General features: G+C 46.0%; 1 protein-coding gene across 1 annotated transcript; it reads left to right on the forward strand.

The window, feature by feature from the left end:
• Window positions 1–2: 2 nt before the first annotated feature.
• KATNIP (katanin interacting protein) lies at window positions 3–19,399 on the forward strand. The gene is made up of 25 exons (XM_081338353.1): window positions 3–251; window positions 337–509; window positions 1,486–1,580; window positions 1,955–2,089; window positions 2,860–3,106; window positions 3,578–3,706; window positions 4,646–4,809; window positions 5,524–5,627; window positions 6,213–6,315; window positions 6,676–6,888; window positions 7,674–7,814; window positions 9,198–9,972; window positions 10,163–10,942; window positions 11,608–11,816; window positions 12,048–12,126; window positions 13,386–13,563; window positions 13,836–14,001; window positions 14,222–14,379; window positions 14,497–14,561; window positions 14,858–14,968; window positions 15,295–15,434; window positions 16,305–16,406; window positions 16,685–16,845; window positions 17,351–17,442; window positions 17,573–19,399. The coding sequence occupies exons 1-25, from the start codon at window positions 190–192 to the stop codon at window positions 17,629–17,631; spliced, it is 4,641 nt and encodes a 1,546-aa protein (XP_081194479.1). The 5' UTR covers window positions 3–189; the 3' UTR covers window positions 17,632–19,399.
• The last annotated feature ends 142 nt before the right edge of the window (window positions 19,400–19,541 follow it).

Genomic DNA, 19,541 nt, shown 5'->3' on the forward strand with positions numbered 1-19,541 from the left:
CGGCGGGCCTGGCGCGGAGGCAGCTTCGCCGCGCCTGGCTGGGCCCGACGGCCCGGGAGGGGACGGGAGGGAGCGGCAGCGGTTCTCGCGGAGACCCGGCCGCCCCGCCGCCTGCAGCCCCGAGATAGCGGACGGGGCTCGGAAGGCGCTCATCAGGCTTCGCCTTGCAGGCGCCCGTGACCCGAGGCCATGGTGACCGACTTCGACGAGAAGCACGACGAGCACTTGGTGCTGCTGCAGCAGAGGAACCGGTGAGCCGCCCGCGCGAGGGCTGGGCTGGGCTGGGGCATCCGCCTGCCGGCCGTCGCCAGCAACAAGCCCTGTTTTCGGTTCCAGGATCCTGAAGGCCCTGGAGAGGAAGGACCCTCTGCAGCTCCGGCTGAAGCAGCTGGAGCAGGGCTTCACTTTGTACGTGAACGGCGCCAACTCGGAGGCGAGCCGCGGCCGCAAAGTCAGCTCTCCGGCGGCCCTGCTCGGGAACGGCGGCGCGCGAACCGCCAGGGCGAACCGTGAGTTCCTCGCCGGTCGCGACCATCCAGAGATCAGCGTCGCCTCTGGTTGAGGTTCCTCGGTCTGGGAATTTTGTAACATGAAAAGTAGAAGTTTCATACAGTAAATAAGAAATTTGACACGTAGCATCAAATCTGAGAAAACGTCATATTGCCTTGAGTGTAGAGGGTTTTGTTCGTTTACTTATTTATTTATTTATGGAAGGCCAGAAATAATCCATGAATTAGAATTAATCATTACCTGGGTGAACGTTTCCTTCACTTGCAGTAAATCCCCCAGACTTTCCTCAGCTTGTTTCAGTTTCCATTTTCAGTCATGGGGTTCCTGGTAGGGATACCACCTGTGTGAATTGTGGCATAGGAAGTGATGGCTTTTTCCCTCTGGCAGCTTCCACAGCTCCCCTGCTTGGAAAAGGGCTTAGAAAGTAGGAGGAAGCAGCAGCAGAATAATTGCTGTCATTGAGCTACTGTATACGCTGTAATGAAGCAAGGCATATGCACCATATAGTCTCAAAGGTCTATGCTGAAGTTGAAAGGATTAGTATCCATCCTGGCAGGTTTGAACCATTGCAGACCTTTTCCACGTTTCCTTTACTTTGAGATAAGCAGTGACCTATGCAGATTTGTAAATGATTCTAAGCTATTTAAAGTGACTGAGTAGCTCAAGAAACTCTTTAATGGGGTGGATAGCCAGTCAAGTGGCACACATGGTTCCGTCTGAATAAGGCTGTAGATTGGAGCAAAAGGTCCACCATAAAGGCTGAGTTACTGTCACTTCACAGAAAAATACCCTGAGGGTTCTAAAATAGTGGAGAGCTTAATGAAGAAGTTGAATCAGTACATGGCAGCCATCAAAAAAAAAATCAGAATAAAGGGTAGGAATAGAAACTAATAATGATAATAAATAAATCCATCCGCTATGCAGGGTATCTGGACTTTGATGCTTTTACTCATACTATTCCCCATTTCCTTTCAGCTGTGAGTACCAAAGACCTTTTAAAACAAGGAGAGCAGCAAGAGAGGAGCATCCAAAGTGCACCTAGTAACATCCAGCGCCGGGAGTGGCTCCAGGTATGAAAAAAGAAGAGGGAGCACTAGAGTTCCCATCCTGGTATCTTTTTGGATTACAACAGCATGCAACAAATGTAAATGAATGAAGTGATGTGTTAGGCATGCAGCATTCTTCAGTTTGTTAATAGAGCATTGTAAAGGTTAGAAGTCCAGTCATAGACAAGACATAAAAGAGGAGCACTGAGAACAAATATTGGTTGGAAAACATAAAAGTGATCCTAAAATAAAAACAAGAACAGAGTTATGGAGCCAGTCAGGATCAGGTGTGATTATAACAGTTCCTGACTTAGGTGATGGCTACAGTTCTAAAAACAATTTATTCCTCAAGGCTGTAATAGTAACGTACTGTGTGCTGATTTTTCTCAATCTTTCAGAAAGCTGTGCAGATCAAGACAGAAACTGGATCTAGGCTCTACATTGCTCCTCCTTGCGAGTATTCCGAGGATTTTGAATCTGATGAAAGTTTAGATCTGCAGACAACTGACTATGAAGAGAATGGTAGTTCCCAGGTAAATAGATCTGTTGGATCAAATAATCTGATTATTAAAGATGAATCACCAGCACAGGAATTTGGAAGCATTCTTTCCTTCCCCCTAGAAAACAACCTTGGGCAAAATAGCCCTGCTCCTTGTGGATTTCAAGACCATGTCAGAAAGATAGAGCAGAAGGATATCGAGGGAATCTTGCAGATCAGATCAAAGGCATATTTTCTCAAGCAGCAGGCTCCCCAGCCCAGCAGTTGGCATTCAGATTCTCATCTGGGTGGGTTTAACTAGCCATCATGGATAACTACCTTTAGCAATCTCCCTGTCCTGTTCTAGTTGGCAGCCATTGTCACAACTTCCGTATTTTAGCTATGGTTAGGTAAGGGCGCGAGAGGTTTTGGGGTTCTAATCCAAAATAAGAAAACTACCTCTTTTTAACTCTCCTCATCACACAGATTTTGTATCATTTCTCCTTTTATTTTTATTTTCATATATGACATTGCAACCAAACTATTTGATATCTGTGTTTTTTTCTCAGTTCATTTGGTAATTGGTGATAATTAAGTTTCAAGTAACTATGAATGCAGATTTATCCATTTACATTTACATCCAGATTTTACTTTAAATCAGATGTTTTCTTCAAAGCAGAAGAAATCCTGTTTAAAGAAGTTAAGACAAAATAATTTTGAACTGTCTGCATTGATTGCAGTGATTGGCAATGGCCCTCCCAAGTCTTCCTCCAGTAATATCTGGAGATGTTGGAGTGATGTCTAAGCTCCTTCTCTTTATGCCAGGAACTCCGACAAAGCTTGGAGTTTGCCAGGAGCCAAAAACAGGTGAAAGGGGAACGTTCTTCCGAGGATTCTGACTCCATCGAGGAGGAGGTTCCCACTGAAGTCCCTGAGAAGAAAGAACCTGCGGCATGTCTGGGAGGGACTGCTGAGCCAGTTCTTGCCAAAGCAGCTCGCTCTCCTCTGTCTGGCACAGGCTCTGCTCTGGCCACTGGGCCTTTCGTGTTGGAATTCAAGCCAAACAGCCCAGGTAGGTCCACTTATAACCCAGCTGGAGAATTACTAATTTTGTGTGTCCTCTTTGTGATGAAGATTAGAAGTCTCTTCTTTAAGTATTTCTTTCTCTTTTTCTTATTTCTTCTTTTTTTTCCTTTGCACCTTTTATTCTCGCTTTGTTTATTTTTATTTTTGAGAGCTTACTGTATATTGTCTTTTACCATTGTTATTGAATCTTCATTAAAAAGTATTTTAAAAATTGCCTGGATAAATCCAGTACCATGCTGATTGTTTTTTTATTTTCAGAATCAAAAAGTACATTGGGTGGCTTGGCCCTGAAGCAATCCTCAAAAAAAGGCTCCTTTATGTGCCTGATAAAGGAGGGCAGAGATTGCCTTTGAGTGTAATTCTAGCCCCCGGTCTTAAAGACGGCCTGAGAAGGCTGTGCTGGGTGCTGGCTGCCTTTAGAATAAGTTCCTGGTTTTGGTATCTGCTCTTCCTGCAGGCATTAAGAAGGAGCAAAGTCTCTCTGCAAAAAGGAAGGGCACTGCTGAAACCTACATTCCCATCAAGCCCATGAGTTCGGCGGCTGCAGGTCATCGGTGCCTGGAAGAGCAGGAAGGAACCGCCTCCAGTAAGAGAGAGATGGTTTCTAAGTGGCCCCCTTAAGAGCTTGACAGGCATACAGAAGCTGCAGTGGTGAAAGGGTAGTTGAAATGTGCCTGTCATTTCTCTTCTCTGAACAAGGCCATGCTCAGAATAATTCTCTGTGTTGACATTCATGTTAGTTCTCTGATGCTTGTAGCCCCTGGAGACCTCCTTGGCTAGGCAGAAAGCTCTCTCTACTGGACAGAAAGAGAGGATTGCGCCTAGTATGATTCTCTGGATTGGGATGGCAGGTTTCCTTAGATGTTGGTCAGACCTTAGAGTGGAAGCTGCGTTTTAGAACATTGGTTTGAGAATCTGCCAGCCAAATGTCCTACTTTACTCAATTTTCTTCCTGTTAATTAGCATTTTGATCTCTACTCTTTCTTTTCTTTGCCTGTCACTCTCCTTATTTTTCTTGGTGCACAACTATAGTTCAGCATCAACATCACCAAAATATTTCTTTATTCATTCTGTTTTTCACAACACCTTAATTTTCCTTTAGTAAAGCTGTTCCCACATTCAGCCTTTCTACATTTGCCAACTACAGCCTGTTCAACACTTACATTCTCCATCTTAATTTTTCTGCTACTCTTGAAATATGGGTGCCCAGAATCATCAGGTTTTGCTTGGCCCATTCTGTGGGAGTAACACAAGAGGCTTCGTAGGGTCTTCAGATGCCATACCTTCTCACTTGGTGGGATCTTGTTAGCCTTGGCTGGGACCAGGGACCAACTCCTTCCCAGAAGACTGCATTATTTCTCTGACATCCGTTTGGGCTGCCACTAAGTTTTGCTCTTGTTAGTTTCTATGCTTTCATAGGAGTTTCCTATGACTCGAGAGTCTTGCCGTGGGGATATTTCAGGCCCAACTTGCTTCCCTCTGACTAAGGGCTCAAAAAATATTTTCTGCTTCTTTTGGATGTTAGGACCAATAAGCCGGTCAGAAAGACCACTCTCAGCTGTTCGGAAAAATGTGTGTGAGAAGAAGGATCCAGCAAATGCTGCTTCCGTTGTCCTCAAAGCTATGCAAGCAGAAAATGAGACGCTGCAAAAGGAGCTGCTCTGCAGGCAGCTGGAGGTTTCTACCGAGGTCAGTAGCAGCACGGGGGACATGTCTTATTCAAAGACAGCTACAGCAGGTGGCCGGGCATCGGCTTCCGTGCTCCGTCTGGCCTCTGCCACGGAAGCCGACTATTTGGGATCTGACAGGATCAGGATGTTCTTCCAAAATGTTGCTTTGCAATCATTTGCCTTGAAATGGACCGTGTGCTCTGTCCAATGTCAAGAAAGGTTTTCTTTTCCTTGGCTTCCTAGAATTTTTTCCCCCAGATGAAATAGAAACTGGTTTTCTTAAGAGGAATTCTGTCTCCTTTTTGTAGTCTATCATTTAACATTTTAGAAGCTGTTAGTGACAGGAAGAGAGTAGTAACTTTCAAAGAAGAGAAGCCCTCGTGCTTGCCTGGAGGTGAGGCTGAATTATAAATCTTTTCCATTCCTGAAAAGGAAGCTCCTGTGTGTACAAGCACACGCACTGTGTGGCCGTGGCAGAATCTTATTAAAAATTGACCATGCTAATATTTGTAGAATCGCTGTCCAGAATCATCTAGTTGCCGATTGTGGTTTGTGAAAGGAAGGACAGATAGAATATTCTCTGCCAAGAGTCCTTGTGAGGGACGTTGACTGCTTGAATAGGGCGTGGGAGTTCTCCGCACATACTGACCTCCCAATTCAGACCAGTCCCCAGCTCCATTGCCTGGAGACTGAAGTTCTTTTCTGAGTTTGTCCTTATTTCCCTTCTGTGCAGTCACTGCTGGCTTCTGGTTCTGCAACAGTGAACGTTCCTCCAGAGCAGCAGGAGGATGCAGTTATCTCCACAGCCCTGGGACAAACTGGACTTCTGGAAAACAGGTGGCAGTTTTGAATCCTTTGAGTCCATTCTCAGGTGCAAAATACTTTTATCTCTGCATGGGGATGCTCTGCTAGTTCTGCTCTCCATTGCATCTGATTACTAGGACATCCGGAAGGCAACATGGGCACAAGTATCCTCATCTGCAAAAGGTGTCTGTGAAGGCCGTAGGTTGGGGTATGGGACGGCAAAAGGTGATTTGGAGACAGCTAGGTTCTTCATAAAAATTTGAGACATCGGTATTTTCATAATGAAGCGTGAACCTTGTGCTCTGAGCAACACAACAGCATCTCAGCTTGCTGGTTCTTGGTTTATATTCAATATTCTGCAGACTTGCACTAGTATTCTTTATCAATAAAACTAATGGCATATTTTCTCTTTTGAGTTGCTGATGGCTCGTGTCTGGGCATTCGGGCTTGAGCCGTTTAAGAAGAAAAGCAGGGCTGGATTGTTCACAACTCTCATCTTCTACCTTGTCTTAAGAGTTTCCGAGCATCTGAATGAGTTCAGATCAACGGCCCTTCTGGGTCCGAAGAAAAAAGCACTGACTTTTTCACTTGTTTTCCTATGGTCTCTTCAATGTCTAGGCAACAGAAGAAACTTCTCAAAGCTCTGCAAAAGACCGAGGCTCTGTCTGTCTGCCATGGCCCTGCAGCTTCGGGTTTTGGACAGCTGGAGCTTCCTGTCCTGGTAGGAAGCAAATCACAATTTTGAACTGTAGTTTCCTCTCTTCATCCCAGTTGTGTTACTTAGCAACAATCAGGATTTGTTGGATGGTCCTGAAGAGGATGTGAATTCCTCTGCAAAACAGGGCATTCCAGCGCATCGTCCATAGACTATGAGAGCAGAAATGTGGAGTTGGAATACTTACGCTCTGTGCCTTGTGTTGGAGTAAAGGGGAAGGCTTGCTTGAGCCGTGGGCCACCCCCTACAGGAAGCCAGACAGGATCCATCTGGGCCCCTCCAGGTCTCTTTGGCACTGTCATGTGTGTTGTGTTCAGGTCAATGTGAGATCAGGATCTCAGTGATGTTCTGAATTTTTCTTTTTAGGACTATGTGGGATTGGAAAAGGAGGTCCGGGATGCCATCTATATCACTATAGAGATCCTCTCCAACTGGGGAGACGTGTCCCGTGTGGGTCTGACAGAAGTGGAGTTCTTTGATTTGAATTTTGAGAGAGTGTTTGTGTCACCTCACGATGTGGACATTCGGCATGCAGATCCACCTGGAGAACTGAGCTACTTAGTTAACCAAAGCACAAATGTAAGCCTCCGACTGTTGATTTTCAAGGAACAGCAGACGTAATTTTGCACACATTTATTTATTAAACTTCTATGGCCCTTCATCTCAACCAAGTGAATCTGGCCCAGGGGCTGTTTATTTCTAAAACAGCTGGTGTCCAAGTTGGAGCTGTGCAAAAGTGTTCCTGGGTTCTTGCACAGCTTTCCACCCCTTGGTGGGATGTTGGGTTCTGTTTCTTCTCAGGGCTGTGATGGCCGTGGTTAATTTGGAACTAAAGCTGCTGGTTTTGCTAGCTGTTGCAAAGAACCAAACCTACTCCACTTACCGCAATCGAGTTCCAGGGCCTGTGGATTGCACAGCAGCCGTGAGTTCAGAAGTCAGCTTTAATAACAAGCTTAAGAACTTCAGTAAATAGAGGAGACAGAGACGTATCTTCTCACTTATAGTTGTATGATAAATGTATGATAAAATTTTGAGCTGACATGTTCTATAGCAGCGAGACTAGGAGTTTTTTTAGGCTTACTGATTCCTTTCTAGGAGAGAGGAGGTGATCAGATATGTCAGCCCCTGCTAATTCTCATTGGTAGCCCCTTGGTATTCTAACTAGCACTAAAGCGGATTAGGCTGAGCAGGTCAGCCTTGGAACTGGCCTCACACTTTCTAGCAGACTCTGCTTGCTCAAAGACAGAAGAAGCCAGAGGAAGCACACAGCTTTTCGTCTCGCTGGCTTCTTTCAGGGCCCCCAGAGCCAGTGCTGTGCTTTGCTCCAGGGTGATGGGCCAACCATCAGCTTCCTTGTGTTATAGATCTCCAGAGAGCTTCTCCCCTGGTCATGCCTCTTCCAGCCTCCAGTGCAGCTGTACTTCATTGTCCGAAATACCAGCCTCTCAGGAGACTTTGGCCTATCCAGAATCAGGATCTGGAATTACAGCCCGACCGTTCATGATGTAAGCGACTGCTCTGGTCTCTGGCATCTGAGCTTTGGCTTTTCATACTTAGTTAACGTGCTCTAGAACAGGGGAAGGAGAAGGGAGGGGGGCAAGCAGCCACGACTGTGTTAACTGTTTTATTTGGCTTAATTTTAACATGAGGTTGAAATTATTCTATTTTGGAAGCAAGGCTGAAGCGTTATGTTGCTGCTGGAAATGTTTGGCGATGTTTTTGTACAAAGGGACCTGTTCACATGCCGACCTCCTTCATGCCTGGCTCTTTTAGAAGCCTTCCTCTTCAGTTTGGGAACTCCAGCTGTCCCAAGAGTGACACTGATGACATGCTATGCCTATTTGTAGAGGGAGCAAGGTTATTCTAGGAACCACAGCCAAATCCCCTAGGGGACATTTCTGCTTCCCTGATTCTGATATATTTTGTAGAGAAAGCTGCTTTGTTTGCTTTGGCTCCAGGTAGTGAGGCAAAGAGGATTTTCCGAGCTGGATTAGAGACAAGCAAATCCTGATCCTTTAGGACTTGTTTTCAGCTGTGTGCTTAGCAAGAGGTGTATATGTGTGTCTACCCTTGTACCAAACAACCTGCTCGTGGAATTGTCATGTGATTTTACAAGGTTTATAAATAGCATTTGAATTAGAAGCACTCCATTTGACTTCTTCAGCTCAGTCTTGCACCTTTGTGGCTGATGACTGACCTTTCCAGATGTGTGGAGAAGCGAGCCTATCTTTAGAGAGATCTTTTCTTGGGCAGCAAGTGGGAAGCCCTGTTCTCAGGAAACAGGGAAGGTCAAAAAAAGGGAGGGAGGTCAGTTGCTCAACCCAGAGTGAAATACTTTGTGGGGAAAATCCAGGCAACTCTCACCGAGCAGAGTTTAACATGCCATCCTAAATTATGTTCAACCCAAAATGGATTCTCCGTTCTGCCATATTAGGAGAAAAGGCTGTGCTAGTCAGATTGATTCTTACAGTGCAACCCCCAAAACAAATCCCCTTGTTCCTGCTCAGAGATATCTGTGCCAAAAGTGGAGGGTTCACCATTTTACTTTTCTCTGCCATTCTCCTTTTCTGAGCGAAGAACTTGGAGGAGCAGCTTTGGGTGAGAACATGGGAAACAGAAGGTTGCCCCACTACTGAAGGTTATACATGAGAAATAACCATGTAGCCGTCTCCCAGGACCCATCCCAAATTCTAAGCCAGATGAGCACTTGGAGGAAGACTATCCATTTTTCAACCCAATTCCTCTGCATATTGTACATTTAATTCCTCAGATCTCAACAGGGGCCTCTTCAGTTTTTTACCAATTAGAAACATGTATGTTAGAATATGGAGGTTTTCAGAGTGTTGGCTTTTGCTTGCCCATCAGAGCGTCTTTCTTTGTCTCATCAGGATCTGAATATTGGAGCGAGAAATATTATTGTATACGTTGATGGGTGTCTAATCTTTGCTGGGGAGCTGCAGAAGGGCTGCTTGGCTCATGATTCTAATGGCAATGGCTGCACCTCCATTGATCTCCCAACAAACCTTCCCCTTCCTCTAAATGGAAAGGTAGATAAGAATTGGGCTTCTGCAAATCTGAGAGAGGAGCTTGACAAGCTGCTGCTGTTCAGTTGGAAAAAGCCTTCCATAAAAGAAGACTGCCTTGAGGAAAAAGAGAGAACCAGTGATCCTGACCAATGGGGAAAGTCTCTCCAGCCCAACCCAAACATCAGCAGCCTCGTCTCACCGGAGACCGCAAGGGGTGTCTCCCCTGAGGATGACAGTTCCCTGAGTGAGAAAATGGAAGAACGTTCTCAGTCAGCCAATTTTACTTCCCCTGGTATCCTGACCTCTCCTGAGGCAAAGGGGGAGATGCAAGTTAGTTCTGGGAAGCAAAAACTGCCTCCTTTGGGATTACAAGTCCAGCTGCCTTCAGAGAGCATCAAGAGAAGCTGTCCCCATCTCTCTCCAACTGAGGAGCTGCCCGACAAGGAGGCCCCCGAGGCAGATGAGAGACCCTCGGAGGAGACCCAGGGGTCCATCCCTGATCTGGGCCCCTGGAAACCACTGCTTTATCAACCCAGTGGTCCAACCAAGCTGCTTCTCCCTGACCAAGACCTTAAAGACAGAGAGAGGGAAGAATTCAGCCACCCCTTATCTACAGAGGAAGCTGCACTTCACAAAGGTAAGAGCTGATGACCACCAGTCAAATTCTCTCAGATCTTCTAGGGATTGTCTGGTTACCCACATTTTGAGCAGAATCTGATCTTCCCATGCTCTTCTTCAGTTCTTTGAATATTGTGCTGAGCTGAAGAATTCAGAAATATTCCTGGCTACTTGCTGCTTTCATTTTATTTCTACATTTTGTTTAAAAGTTGCCTCCCCTTCATCATCTGATACTAATTTCTCCCTTTCAGACGAGCCCTTCCCGGCCAAGGGCAGCACGAGGCCCTCAAGAGCCAAGTGGGGCACTTCTCAGGAGCACATGCTGCAGGAATCTTGGAATTCGTTGTTGAAATTCAATCATTCGCATCGTGGTCGAATATCCAATATGGATTTCCAAGGTGACATTTTTGATGAGTTTCTCCATCAGCAGAAAATTAGCCGGCAAGAAGCTCAGAAGCTCAGAATAAAGGACCAGACATGGGGGTTGCCAGCGCAGAAGAAGGACGACAACTGCTTAGACTTGGAGGATGAGAGCGAATTTAAAATCCCCATTTTACCTCATGGTCAGCACTTAAAACTTGATATCCGGTCAACCTGGGGAGACAGGCACTATGTTGGTCTGAATGGACTTGAGCTGTTTAGCTCAAAAGGTGAGCCCATCCAGATTGTGAAAATCACAGCCAGCCCGCCTGATATCAACATCTTGGCTGCGTATGGCAAAGACCCCCGGGTTGTAACTAATCTGCTGGATGGAGTGAACCGGACACAGGATGACATGCACCTCTGGCTGGCTCCCTTCACTCCAGGGAAGTCCCACTGCATTTGCCTGGACTTTGCAAAGTCATGCGAGGTAGCCATGATTCGCATCTGGAATTACAACAAGTCTCGCATCCATTCCTTTCGGGGGGTGAAGGACCTCTCCATTCTCCTGGATGAACGCTGCATTTTCCAAGGAGAAATTGCCAAGGCTTCAGGGACACTCGCTGGAGGTAGGGGGCAAACTATCTCTGATTTTAAACTTGCCTTTTCAAAGAGGGAGGGGCAATGGCTGGTAGATCTTGGCTCTGGTCATCCAACTAGCCAGCCAGCCTTCTTTCCTCTGTTAATTATACAAGAGAAGTAGACTTTTCATCAAGGCCAATAGTAAGCTGGGAGAACAATCTTATCCAGCCTTTCTGGTTTTGTTTGCCAGGTATTCCAGTGTTTGGCTTTTGTATTCACGATTGCCTGGTGTAAGAATCTTGGATGCTCTGTGGCTTTGTCCACTCATACAGGAAGCCAGGGCCATCTGACGGGGCCAGATATAAGACAAATAAGTCAAAATAAATGAAGTTGTAACAAGTTGGTAGTCTACAGCCAAAGCATATATTAGTCCTAGACCTGACAGGACGTCTGCAGAAGGCAAGTTCATTTAGAACTCTAACCTGGTGCAGACATTCTAACTTTTTCCTTATAGCCTGTTTCTCTTTATTGCAGACACAGGCTTCTGACTTCAATTAGCTGGATCAAGGCACTACCTTAATACAGATTTAAGATTTTCATTTGTGGATATTAACTCCTTCCTTGCATAAACGTTACTGCCAAGAAGGGGAAGGGAGAGGGAGGAGCTGTTAATCTTGTGGATATTGTCACCATAAAGTTCAAAATGTTTCAGGTCCAGAGCAATTTGGAGACACCATCCTGTTCACAACAGATGAGGACATTCTGGAGGCCATTTACTGTTACGATGAGTCCTGTGAGGAGGAAATTGAAAGTAGGAACAGTTTGGGCTACGAGGAGGAGCTGAAGAGGCCGAGAACAGCTGATGGAGAAGGAGATGAGAGGCCCTTCACTCAGGCGGGTTCCAGGACAGAAGACAAGCTGGTGAGAGTTCCAGCTGTGAAAGGGGGTTTTCTCTGGGAATTAAGAGGGCTTTGAAAATGTCCTACTCTTGAAACACTTTTCTGGAATTGACAGCTTGAGATGTTTGTATTTTATTCCAACTGCTTACATTTTAAAGGACTCTGCTGTATGTCTCAGAATGTTCCTACTGCAATCAAAAGAAATTGATTGATTTTGTTCTGACTTGCCCCTCGATTATCCAAACTTTTTTAGAGTCAGGAGCAAATTGCAGGGTCAGATTCCCTCTCCGAGGTCGTGACAAGCAAAGAACCTGGAATCTACTCTGGAAAATGTACGTCCCCTCTTCCCATCTTCATTGTCTTCTGAACTTGGGTGCTTGGGCGGATGGGTTCTTCACTCAATGTGCTGTTGATTTCTGGGCCCAGGGAACCTTTTTTTTAAAAAAGTTCAATATTTTAACAAAAGAAGAATCAATCCCTAATGGTTATAACAGCTATATATACTCTCACACCAGAGGGAGAATGTGCCACAGGGTGGGTGCCCGTCCCCTGGGTCTCCCCAAGCATGATTCCTTAGCAGACGGGACCCAGTCCTGATGGGGCTGGCAGAAGTAATCGGGAAGAGACGCTCCCTCAAGTAACTCAGCCCTGTGCCACAAATGGCTTTTAAAGGTCCAAAGCAGCACCTTGAATTGGAACCGACAACCAGCGTAGCTTGTGGAGCAGACGAAGAATAACGTGTGCTCTTTCTCTCAGACAGAGGCTGGGCCAAGTGTGGCAGTTTTTTGTGGAGGTCTTGTTCCATGCCAAAAAACTGTAGAGCCCCAGGGCCTAGTATGACATTGGCACCCTGGAGTGCTCTTTCATCTGAAACCTGTGACTTTTGCACCTACAGTTGCAGGTTTTACTGCCCTCTGAGAGACTCTCCTGTTTACTTAGCCCTTTTCTGAATGAATGCTGCAGGATTGAAAATATTATATTTTTATATTTTGAATGTTTTTGTTAATTGCTAACTGTTCTGAGATTTTTAATCACAAATACAGCACACAAATGTATGCCTCTAGTAGTTCGGCCCTGCTTTTGTCTGGTACTGGATTCCTCATGATTATTATTATAGTTGGTTGCAGTCAGCCAGACGTTTAGACTGGATTTGGCATTTTTGTCACCTATCATCCTTCCAAGGACCTGGGAGAGGCAGATGCTGTTCAGTGGTATTAAAGGTGCTGTCATAGGATGTTCCAAGCAGAGCTGCCTGTTGCAATTGACTGAGGGTGATTTTAGCAATGCTGATGGCGTTCACGTGGTGCTCCAGGTGGTTGCACCCAAGGTGCCTAGCACTATTCGTACTATCTTTATAATTCCTATTATTAATATTGTTTTAAATTTATTATAGTTGCCCACTCTCATAGACTGGTTGGCTTACAGTTAAAAACATAGAACCCCAAGGTGACCATTCCTTTATAACTAGGATCCATTTCATTGGAGAGGAGTGGAGTAACTGTCTAGTTCCTTTTTGTGCTACAGTTTGTTCTTGCAGTAAGATTAATATCTACTTGGAAGCTGATCCTGTGCTTCCTCCATCTCCTTTCAGGCCTGCTGCTGAATTTTACCGCTTCTTGGGGTGATTCACATTACCTTGGACTGACAGGGCTTGAAGTGGTTGGAAAGGATGGCCAAGCAATCCCATTCTCTGTGGATCAGCTCTCTGCTTCCCCTCAGGATCTCAATGATCTTGTGGAGTATGTGGATGATTCAAGGACCTTAGATAAGTGAGCATCATTCAAGAGACGGGAAGCTTATACATAAGGCAGATGTAGGCTGCTACTGATAGTATTTCAGGATGATGTTGTTTATTGTGGTTCTCCAGAAAATCTCCAGCTCCCAGGAACCATGATATTGAAAACTAGTGGAGATTTCCTGGTACAGAAGAGAGGTTGAAATGCTATTAACTGCAAAGCAAGTGGCCTGGCATATACATTTCTGCAATAAATGTGTACGTATCCAAATTCCCTCCCCAGCCACTTTCTGTGCTTCCTCCTAGATTGATTGATGGAAAAAACATCACTATGGAAGATACCCACATGTGGCTCATTCCCTTTTGCCCTGGAGAAGATCACCTGGTAACCATCCATTTCACCCAAGTAGAAAACATCGCAGGGCTTCGCATCTGGAACTACAACAAATCTCCTGAGGACACCTATCGAGGGGTAAGGAAGGCCCAGTGCAGAACTCTCCAAGAAACGTCAGGCAGACAAAGACAGGAGCCAGATCCTCCCTGCCGTTCCCACCTCTTTGCTCTGCTCAACCTTTGGGTAGCATGCTGGGAGGTAACGTGATGGGTGAGAGAGCTCGCTTTTAATAGTGTTGATAGCAGGTGATTCTAGTTCCACAGTGGGTACTATTTCCTGGTTTTCTGCTTTTCCCCAGGCAAAGATGGTCCACGTGTGGTTGGATGGCTGCTGCATTTCCCCTCCAGGGGGCTTTCTTATTCGAAAAGGACCAGGCAACTGTCACTTTGACTTTGCTCAAGAGATCCTCTTCATCAACTACCTTTTGGGCCCCACAGTTACTCCGGCATGTGAGCGGTGAGTCTGGGCAACCGATTGTTCCACTGGATGACAACTGTCATTTCCAAATGGCTTTTGTGGCTAGTAATAATGGCATCTCACAGTGCTGTGACAGTCTCCATCCTCACTGGACAGGAGCGAAGTGAAGAAGAGGGAGCAAGGCAGCATGGAGTACGAAGCACCACTAATGCCATGTGGGTGTATCCTTCTCTGTGGAGTTGGCTTTGGCCTTCGGTTGTACTTCCGGGCTGGAGGATGTCATGGGCTCTCTGCAGGCTGCCCTCCTAAGAGGTGCCCCATTTTATTCCCAGCTTCCCTGGGTGCCCATCAGTGCCCAGCTGTTCCTCCTTGCCATACCCCTCACTGCAGACATCACAGCCCTTGTTTTCCACAAGGCTGGCTTTTAGGGTTTTTCCACCTGATGCAGATACCCAAGGAATAAAAGTCAGCTGGAAGTATTTTAACAAAGATGTATTTTCTCAATAACTTCCATCAGTCATCTTCCAGTTCCAGCTACTCACAAGTTGGGGAGATCCATATTACATTGGTTTGAACGGGCTGGAGCTGTATAATGAACAAGGGGAGAAGATTCTTTTAAATCAGAACAGTATCCTTTCTGCCACGTAGACAGAACCATTTCTGAGGGTGCCTCCTTCCCCTAAAGCTCACAGCCAAGCCAGAGAAAGCTGGCCAGAGCCGGGCCCCTGGAGGCCCAGGGGAGCATGGTCTTTCTGCCTGCTGCCAGCTGCTCCTACCATGATTCTTTTATGGTGCAGCTGGAATTTTCTTCTCCTCTGCCTTCAAAGGCCCAAGCAGGACCCCCAGCCTTGTTTGCTTCTGCAGATATCTCAAGAGGCTGTGGGGCTTTGCAGCACAACGGGGCTGGGAGACCATCTAGGCCAGATGCTCTCCTTGATGGATGCCCTTTTTCAGACATTGCAGCTTTTCCAGACAGCGTCAATGTCCTGGAGGGAGTACATGGAGATATTCGAACACCAGACAAACTCATTGATGGTGTAAATCACAGCAATGATGGAAGGCACATGTGGCTCGCACCAATTCTGCCAGGGCTGGTATGCTTCCCTCTTGCATGCTGTCATGTGCATTGACTGACACTCTGTCCAAAAGACCAGGTGAACAGCTGCCCCAACAGCTGATGGATGAGCCTCTAATTGCCTTATTTGGGTGCTTCCTCTGGGTTTTGTGGAAGAAGCATCAGGGCTTGGAAAATTACTATATCCTCTTTTGGGGTTTGGGGAGTGGGTGGTCTTTAAGGGAAAAAGAGATTGGTTGCATAGTCAGCCAGATGTTTAGACTGGATTTGGCATTTTTGTCCATCTATTGAGTCCTTCCTAAGGACCTATGATTGGCAGATGTTCTTTGATGGTGTTAAAGGTGTCAGCTCAGGATGTCAGCTGTTCCAACTCAAGCTGCCTTTTGCAATTTTGTCACTGCCACAATGGTATTCAAGTGGTGCTTCAGTGTTCTGGGATTGGATCCTATCACTCTTTGCTTTCTTTTGCTGCAGATGTTTTACTTCTATTTGTGGGCATTTACACTTTGTAATTTTCTCCAGCTCTTTTTCTTCTATTCTACTGTTTCCAGGTATTGCAATGTCCACTGTTATTGTCTTGGTACTTGTGTACGTATGTACGTACATATTCTTTCTTCCTCTGAGTAAAGACGTTTGCTCTCGCACCCACACTTGGTTTGTTTACTTGTTATGTGATGTCCTGGACAGCATCATTTTTCTTTTTCTTTCACTAACAGGGGAGGAGGAAGAGCATTGATCCACATTCAATTTCACAGCCCAAAGAAACTTTAATCTGTTAATCAGATTTAGTTTCAAACATGCACAAAATATTTCTGACTGGAGTTAAATAGTCCTCACTGAGATTTCTCTTGGTGAAAGAATTTCTTCTCTGCTTCATTCCTGGTGGTAGGTGAATCGAGTTTACATTATCTTTGACTTGCCAACTACCATTTCCATGATCAAGCTATGGAATTATGCAAAAACTCCCCACAGAGGAGTCAAGGAATTTGGAGTAAGTACCTGTTTAAAAACTGTCTCATCCCGCATCTCTAATTCAGCATTCGTACAGAGAGACGACTTGTGAAGCAGTAGAGCTTAAAATGGGGGCTGGAATTTTTTTTTTGGGGGGGGGGAAGAAGGCAGATGTGTGTCCATCTTTCTCTCCCTTTGGGGTACAAGCCTCCTGCCTGGGTTGGGGACTAAATGCACCTCTGGCATCTTGGAAGGTGCAAATTCATTTCTGTGATTATCAGATCCTCCAACTTTTTACCCCCTCTTTTTGGGACCCAGCTCCTTGTGGATGATTTGCTGGTATACAACGGCATCCTCGATATGGTGAGCCATCTGGTCCCTGGCATTCTTCCTACTTGTGACCCTGTCGTTCCCCATCACACTTTCCTCTTTACAGAGGACGAGAAGATCTGCTGGCAGGAGAGGAGCACCATGGTTAGGTGTGTGGATACATTTATAACTCTCTACGGAGCAGGTGATAATTTTCCTCTGATCATTTTCAACTTACTTTTAATCCTGAGTAATATTAAACATCAATAACAAAAAAAAATCTGCCTATGTCCTATCTAACGTTGGTTAGATAAAAGCAAACAATAAGTATCTAATTAGACAAGCATGATCTGATGTGAGCTTCCGTAAGAGAGAGCCTTTCTATGCTAGATAATCCTTTCATACAAGAATGTTCCTGTGCCAAACCCATCTGCTCTTTCAGCTCCCTGTTCATTTTGCTGATTGGCACCGAGGACCTGGCTGCAGAGGTGCGGGTGCCCCTAGGGGGTACAAGAGAGGAGCCACAGCGGTACACATCCCCCATCAAATCAGGGTCATTGTTTGAGAATGGAATAAGTAGGGAGGGTACGATTTGCAGATAGTTCCACTCCAAAAATGACCTTCCTTGAATGTTCAGGAAATCCACTGACCTCTTTGATCGTTTTGGCTCAACAGCAACCAGATAGAGGACCAGGATGTACGACTGATGAATGAGAGCCAGCTTATATCCTCTTCCAGAAAGAAGCAAAAGGGAGCTGCTGATCCAGGTTGGTCCACCTTGGTTAGCAGGGATGGTAAAGGGTGGTAGTCTGGTTGCCTTTCCCGTGATGGCTGGAGGTTTCTTCCAACGGGTAAAGACATCACAGCTGAGGGCAGCCTTCTCTTCTCTCCCACCAGCTCTTCGTCCTAAAACCTGCATTCAGGATAAAGGACCATTGCGGAGAACAAGACAGTGAGCAAAGAACAGGGTGGCCAACCTCCTACGGCCCATTTATTGCCCAAGAAGAGGAGGCAGCCTGCACCACTGGCACCCAGTTCCCGACCGGAATCACGAGGGGGAACTCTGGGTGGGACTGAGCTGGCTGATAGCTCAGTCGGAAGCACTTTTGTCACCTGCAGGCTGATTACATTTCTCTTTGCTTCTCCTTCTCACAAGAGGCTTTAGCTGAACTCAAGCAGGCTTGGATGTATGCTGTGGAAAGAGGATATGCACCAGCCCAGGCTGGTTCACAAGGGGAGCTTTCTGTAACTTCCACAGGAAGCCTTGAAGGGGAGGGGGATCCCTTTGCTTACTGGGGGGGAAGGGGTGGGGGGGAGAAAAGGGCCAAAACGGGTGCTTCTAGGACAAAGGAGCACACAGCTCCCTTTTCCCCTTGTGCATGCACATCACTGACATGCACATCATGTATTTTCCCTGCAATTTCAAGAAAGTATCTGAGCCACTGTAGAAATTAAACAGCATCAAAGCCTGGAGGGGTGCCACCTTCCGCAGCCAGCCTGAAGGACTTCCCGTGGAATAGCTACAGTGGCCGAGGGCTGGAGTTGTAGCCGAGTGTGGCTAGGAGAAAGAGCAGCTGCAACTCTATGGCCAGGTGCTCAGCTGCACTGGGCTGCCACCTGCTTCTAAGGTGGAAGGAGCAGAGAGGCTTGGTACTTTGCAATTCTATCCTTGGCGACATCCCCCAAAACTGAGCTGAAAGGCAGAAGGTGCCCTGGGCCTCCTTGAACAGCAAGTGCCTTATTTAAAGTGTTCCCAATTGCAGCATATTGACTGCTGGCAAGTACTAGATTCTCACGGTTGTGTTGCTATTCTTTACTGTTTGTCATACAGTACACACAAACACAGCTTATTTTTTGTCTCATTAGCCTATTAATCACATTGACTTGTGCCCCCTTGGCTAGAGCAAAGGATGCCCGGCGAGACTGCCATCTGACTTTGGGAGAAGATACAAGCCTGGCAGTCGAGTAGCTACAGAAGCTGTGAAGCTGACCTTTGTGCTTGCTGGCACCATCAGTGGTGACCCACTTCTGGCCTTTCTGTAGCCTGAGCACAGGGCCCAAGAGCTGTTTCTGCAAAGAATGAGGATCTGTGCCTTATCGTTTCAACTGAGTTGGCCCAGCCCAGCCCTTACTGTGGCAACTTTTGTAACTTGCCCTTGGCAGAGCTCTTGCTCAGCCTTCACAAGCATTGCCTAAATGCCCAGAGAGAAGTACCAGGGCAGGGCTTAATGCCTCCCCCCCCCCAAAAAAAAAAGATCTGGACCTGTTTTGAAGGACCACAGGTTTATTTTTCCTAGATAATTATTTCTTTGGCAGACACCTTGCCTCTGCTTGCAACAAAGATGTTGTCTTGTACACAGCATGCATGCCAACTGGCCTTTTCTATATTAGGAGCAACTCTGGTTTCAGGTCAGGCTCCGAATGAGGTTGCTGAAGATGGAGAAGTTAAACCTCAGCTTTTGTTGATGTGCGTTTCCCCAACACATAGATCATTCTTGGTCTCTAAAGGCTGTTGAAGAGATGATGAGTGGTTTTTTTTACTAATAGGGCTTAAAGTAATTTTAATAGCCTAACAAGGGTTATTATTCCCCCATGTGTTCAACAATAGCAGTACTAAAATTTCTCAGCTGAAACAAAGAATCATGGTAGAGAACAGGATTGGAGAGATCCAGTTTTGTAACAAGATTGCTTCATTAAGAATAAATTCCTGGCTTTGAAACACCTTTTACCCTTTTTATGATTTTTACTGCAGTCATCTGACGGTAAATATTGGGTTGTGTATGTTTGCTCTCTGGATCTGGTGTATGAACAAACAAGTGATCCTGCATATCCAATACAGAAAAGAGTTTAATAGAGAATCGATTAC

Source organism: Vipera berus, assembly GCF_964194415.1.
Source record: "Vipera berus genome assembly, chromosome: 13".
In the NCBI taxonomy this organism is placed as follows: domain Eukaryota; kingdom Metazoa; phylum Chordata; class Lepidosauria; order Squamata; family Viperidae; genus Vipera; species Vipera berus.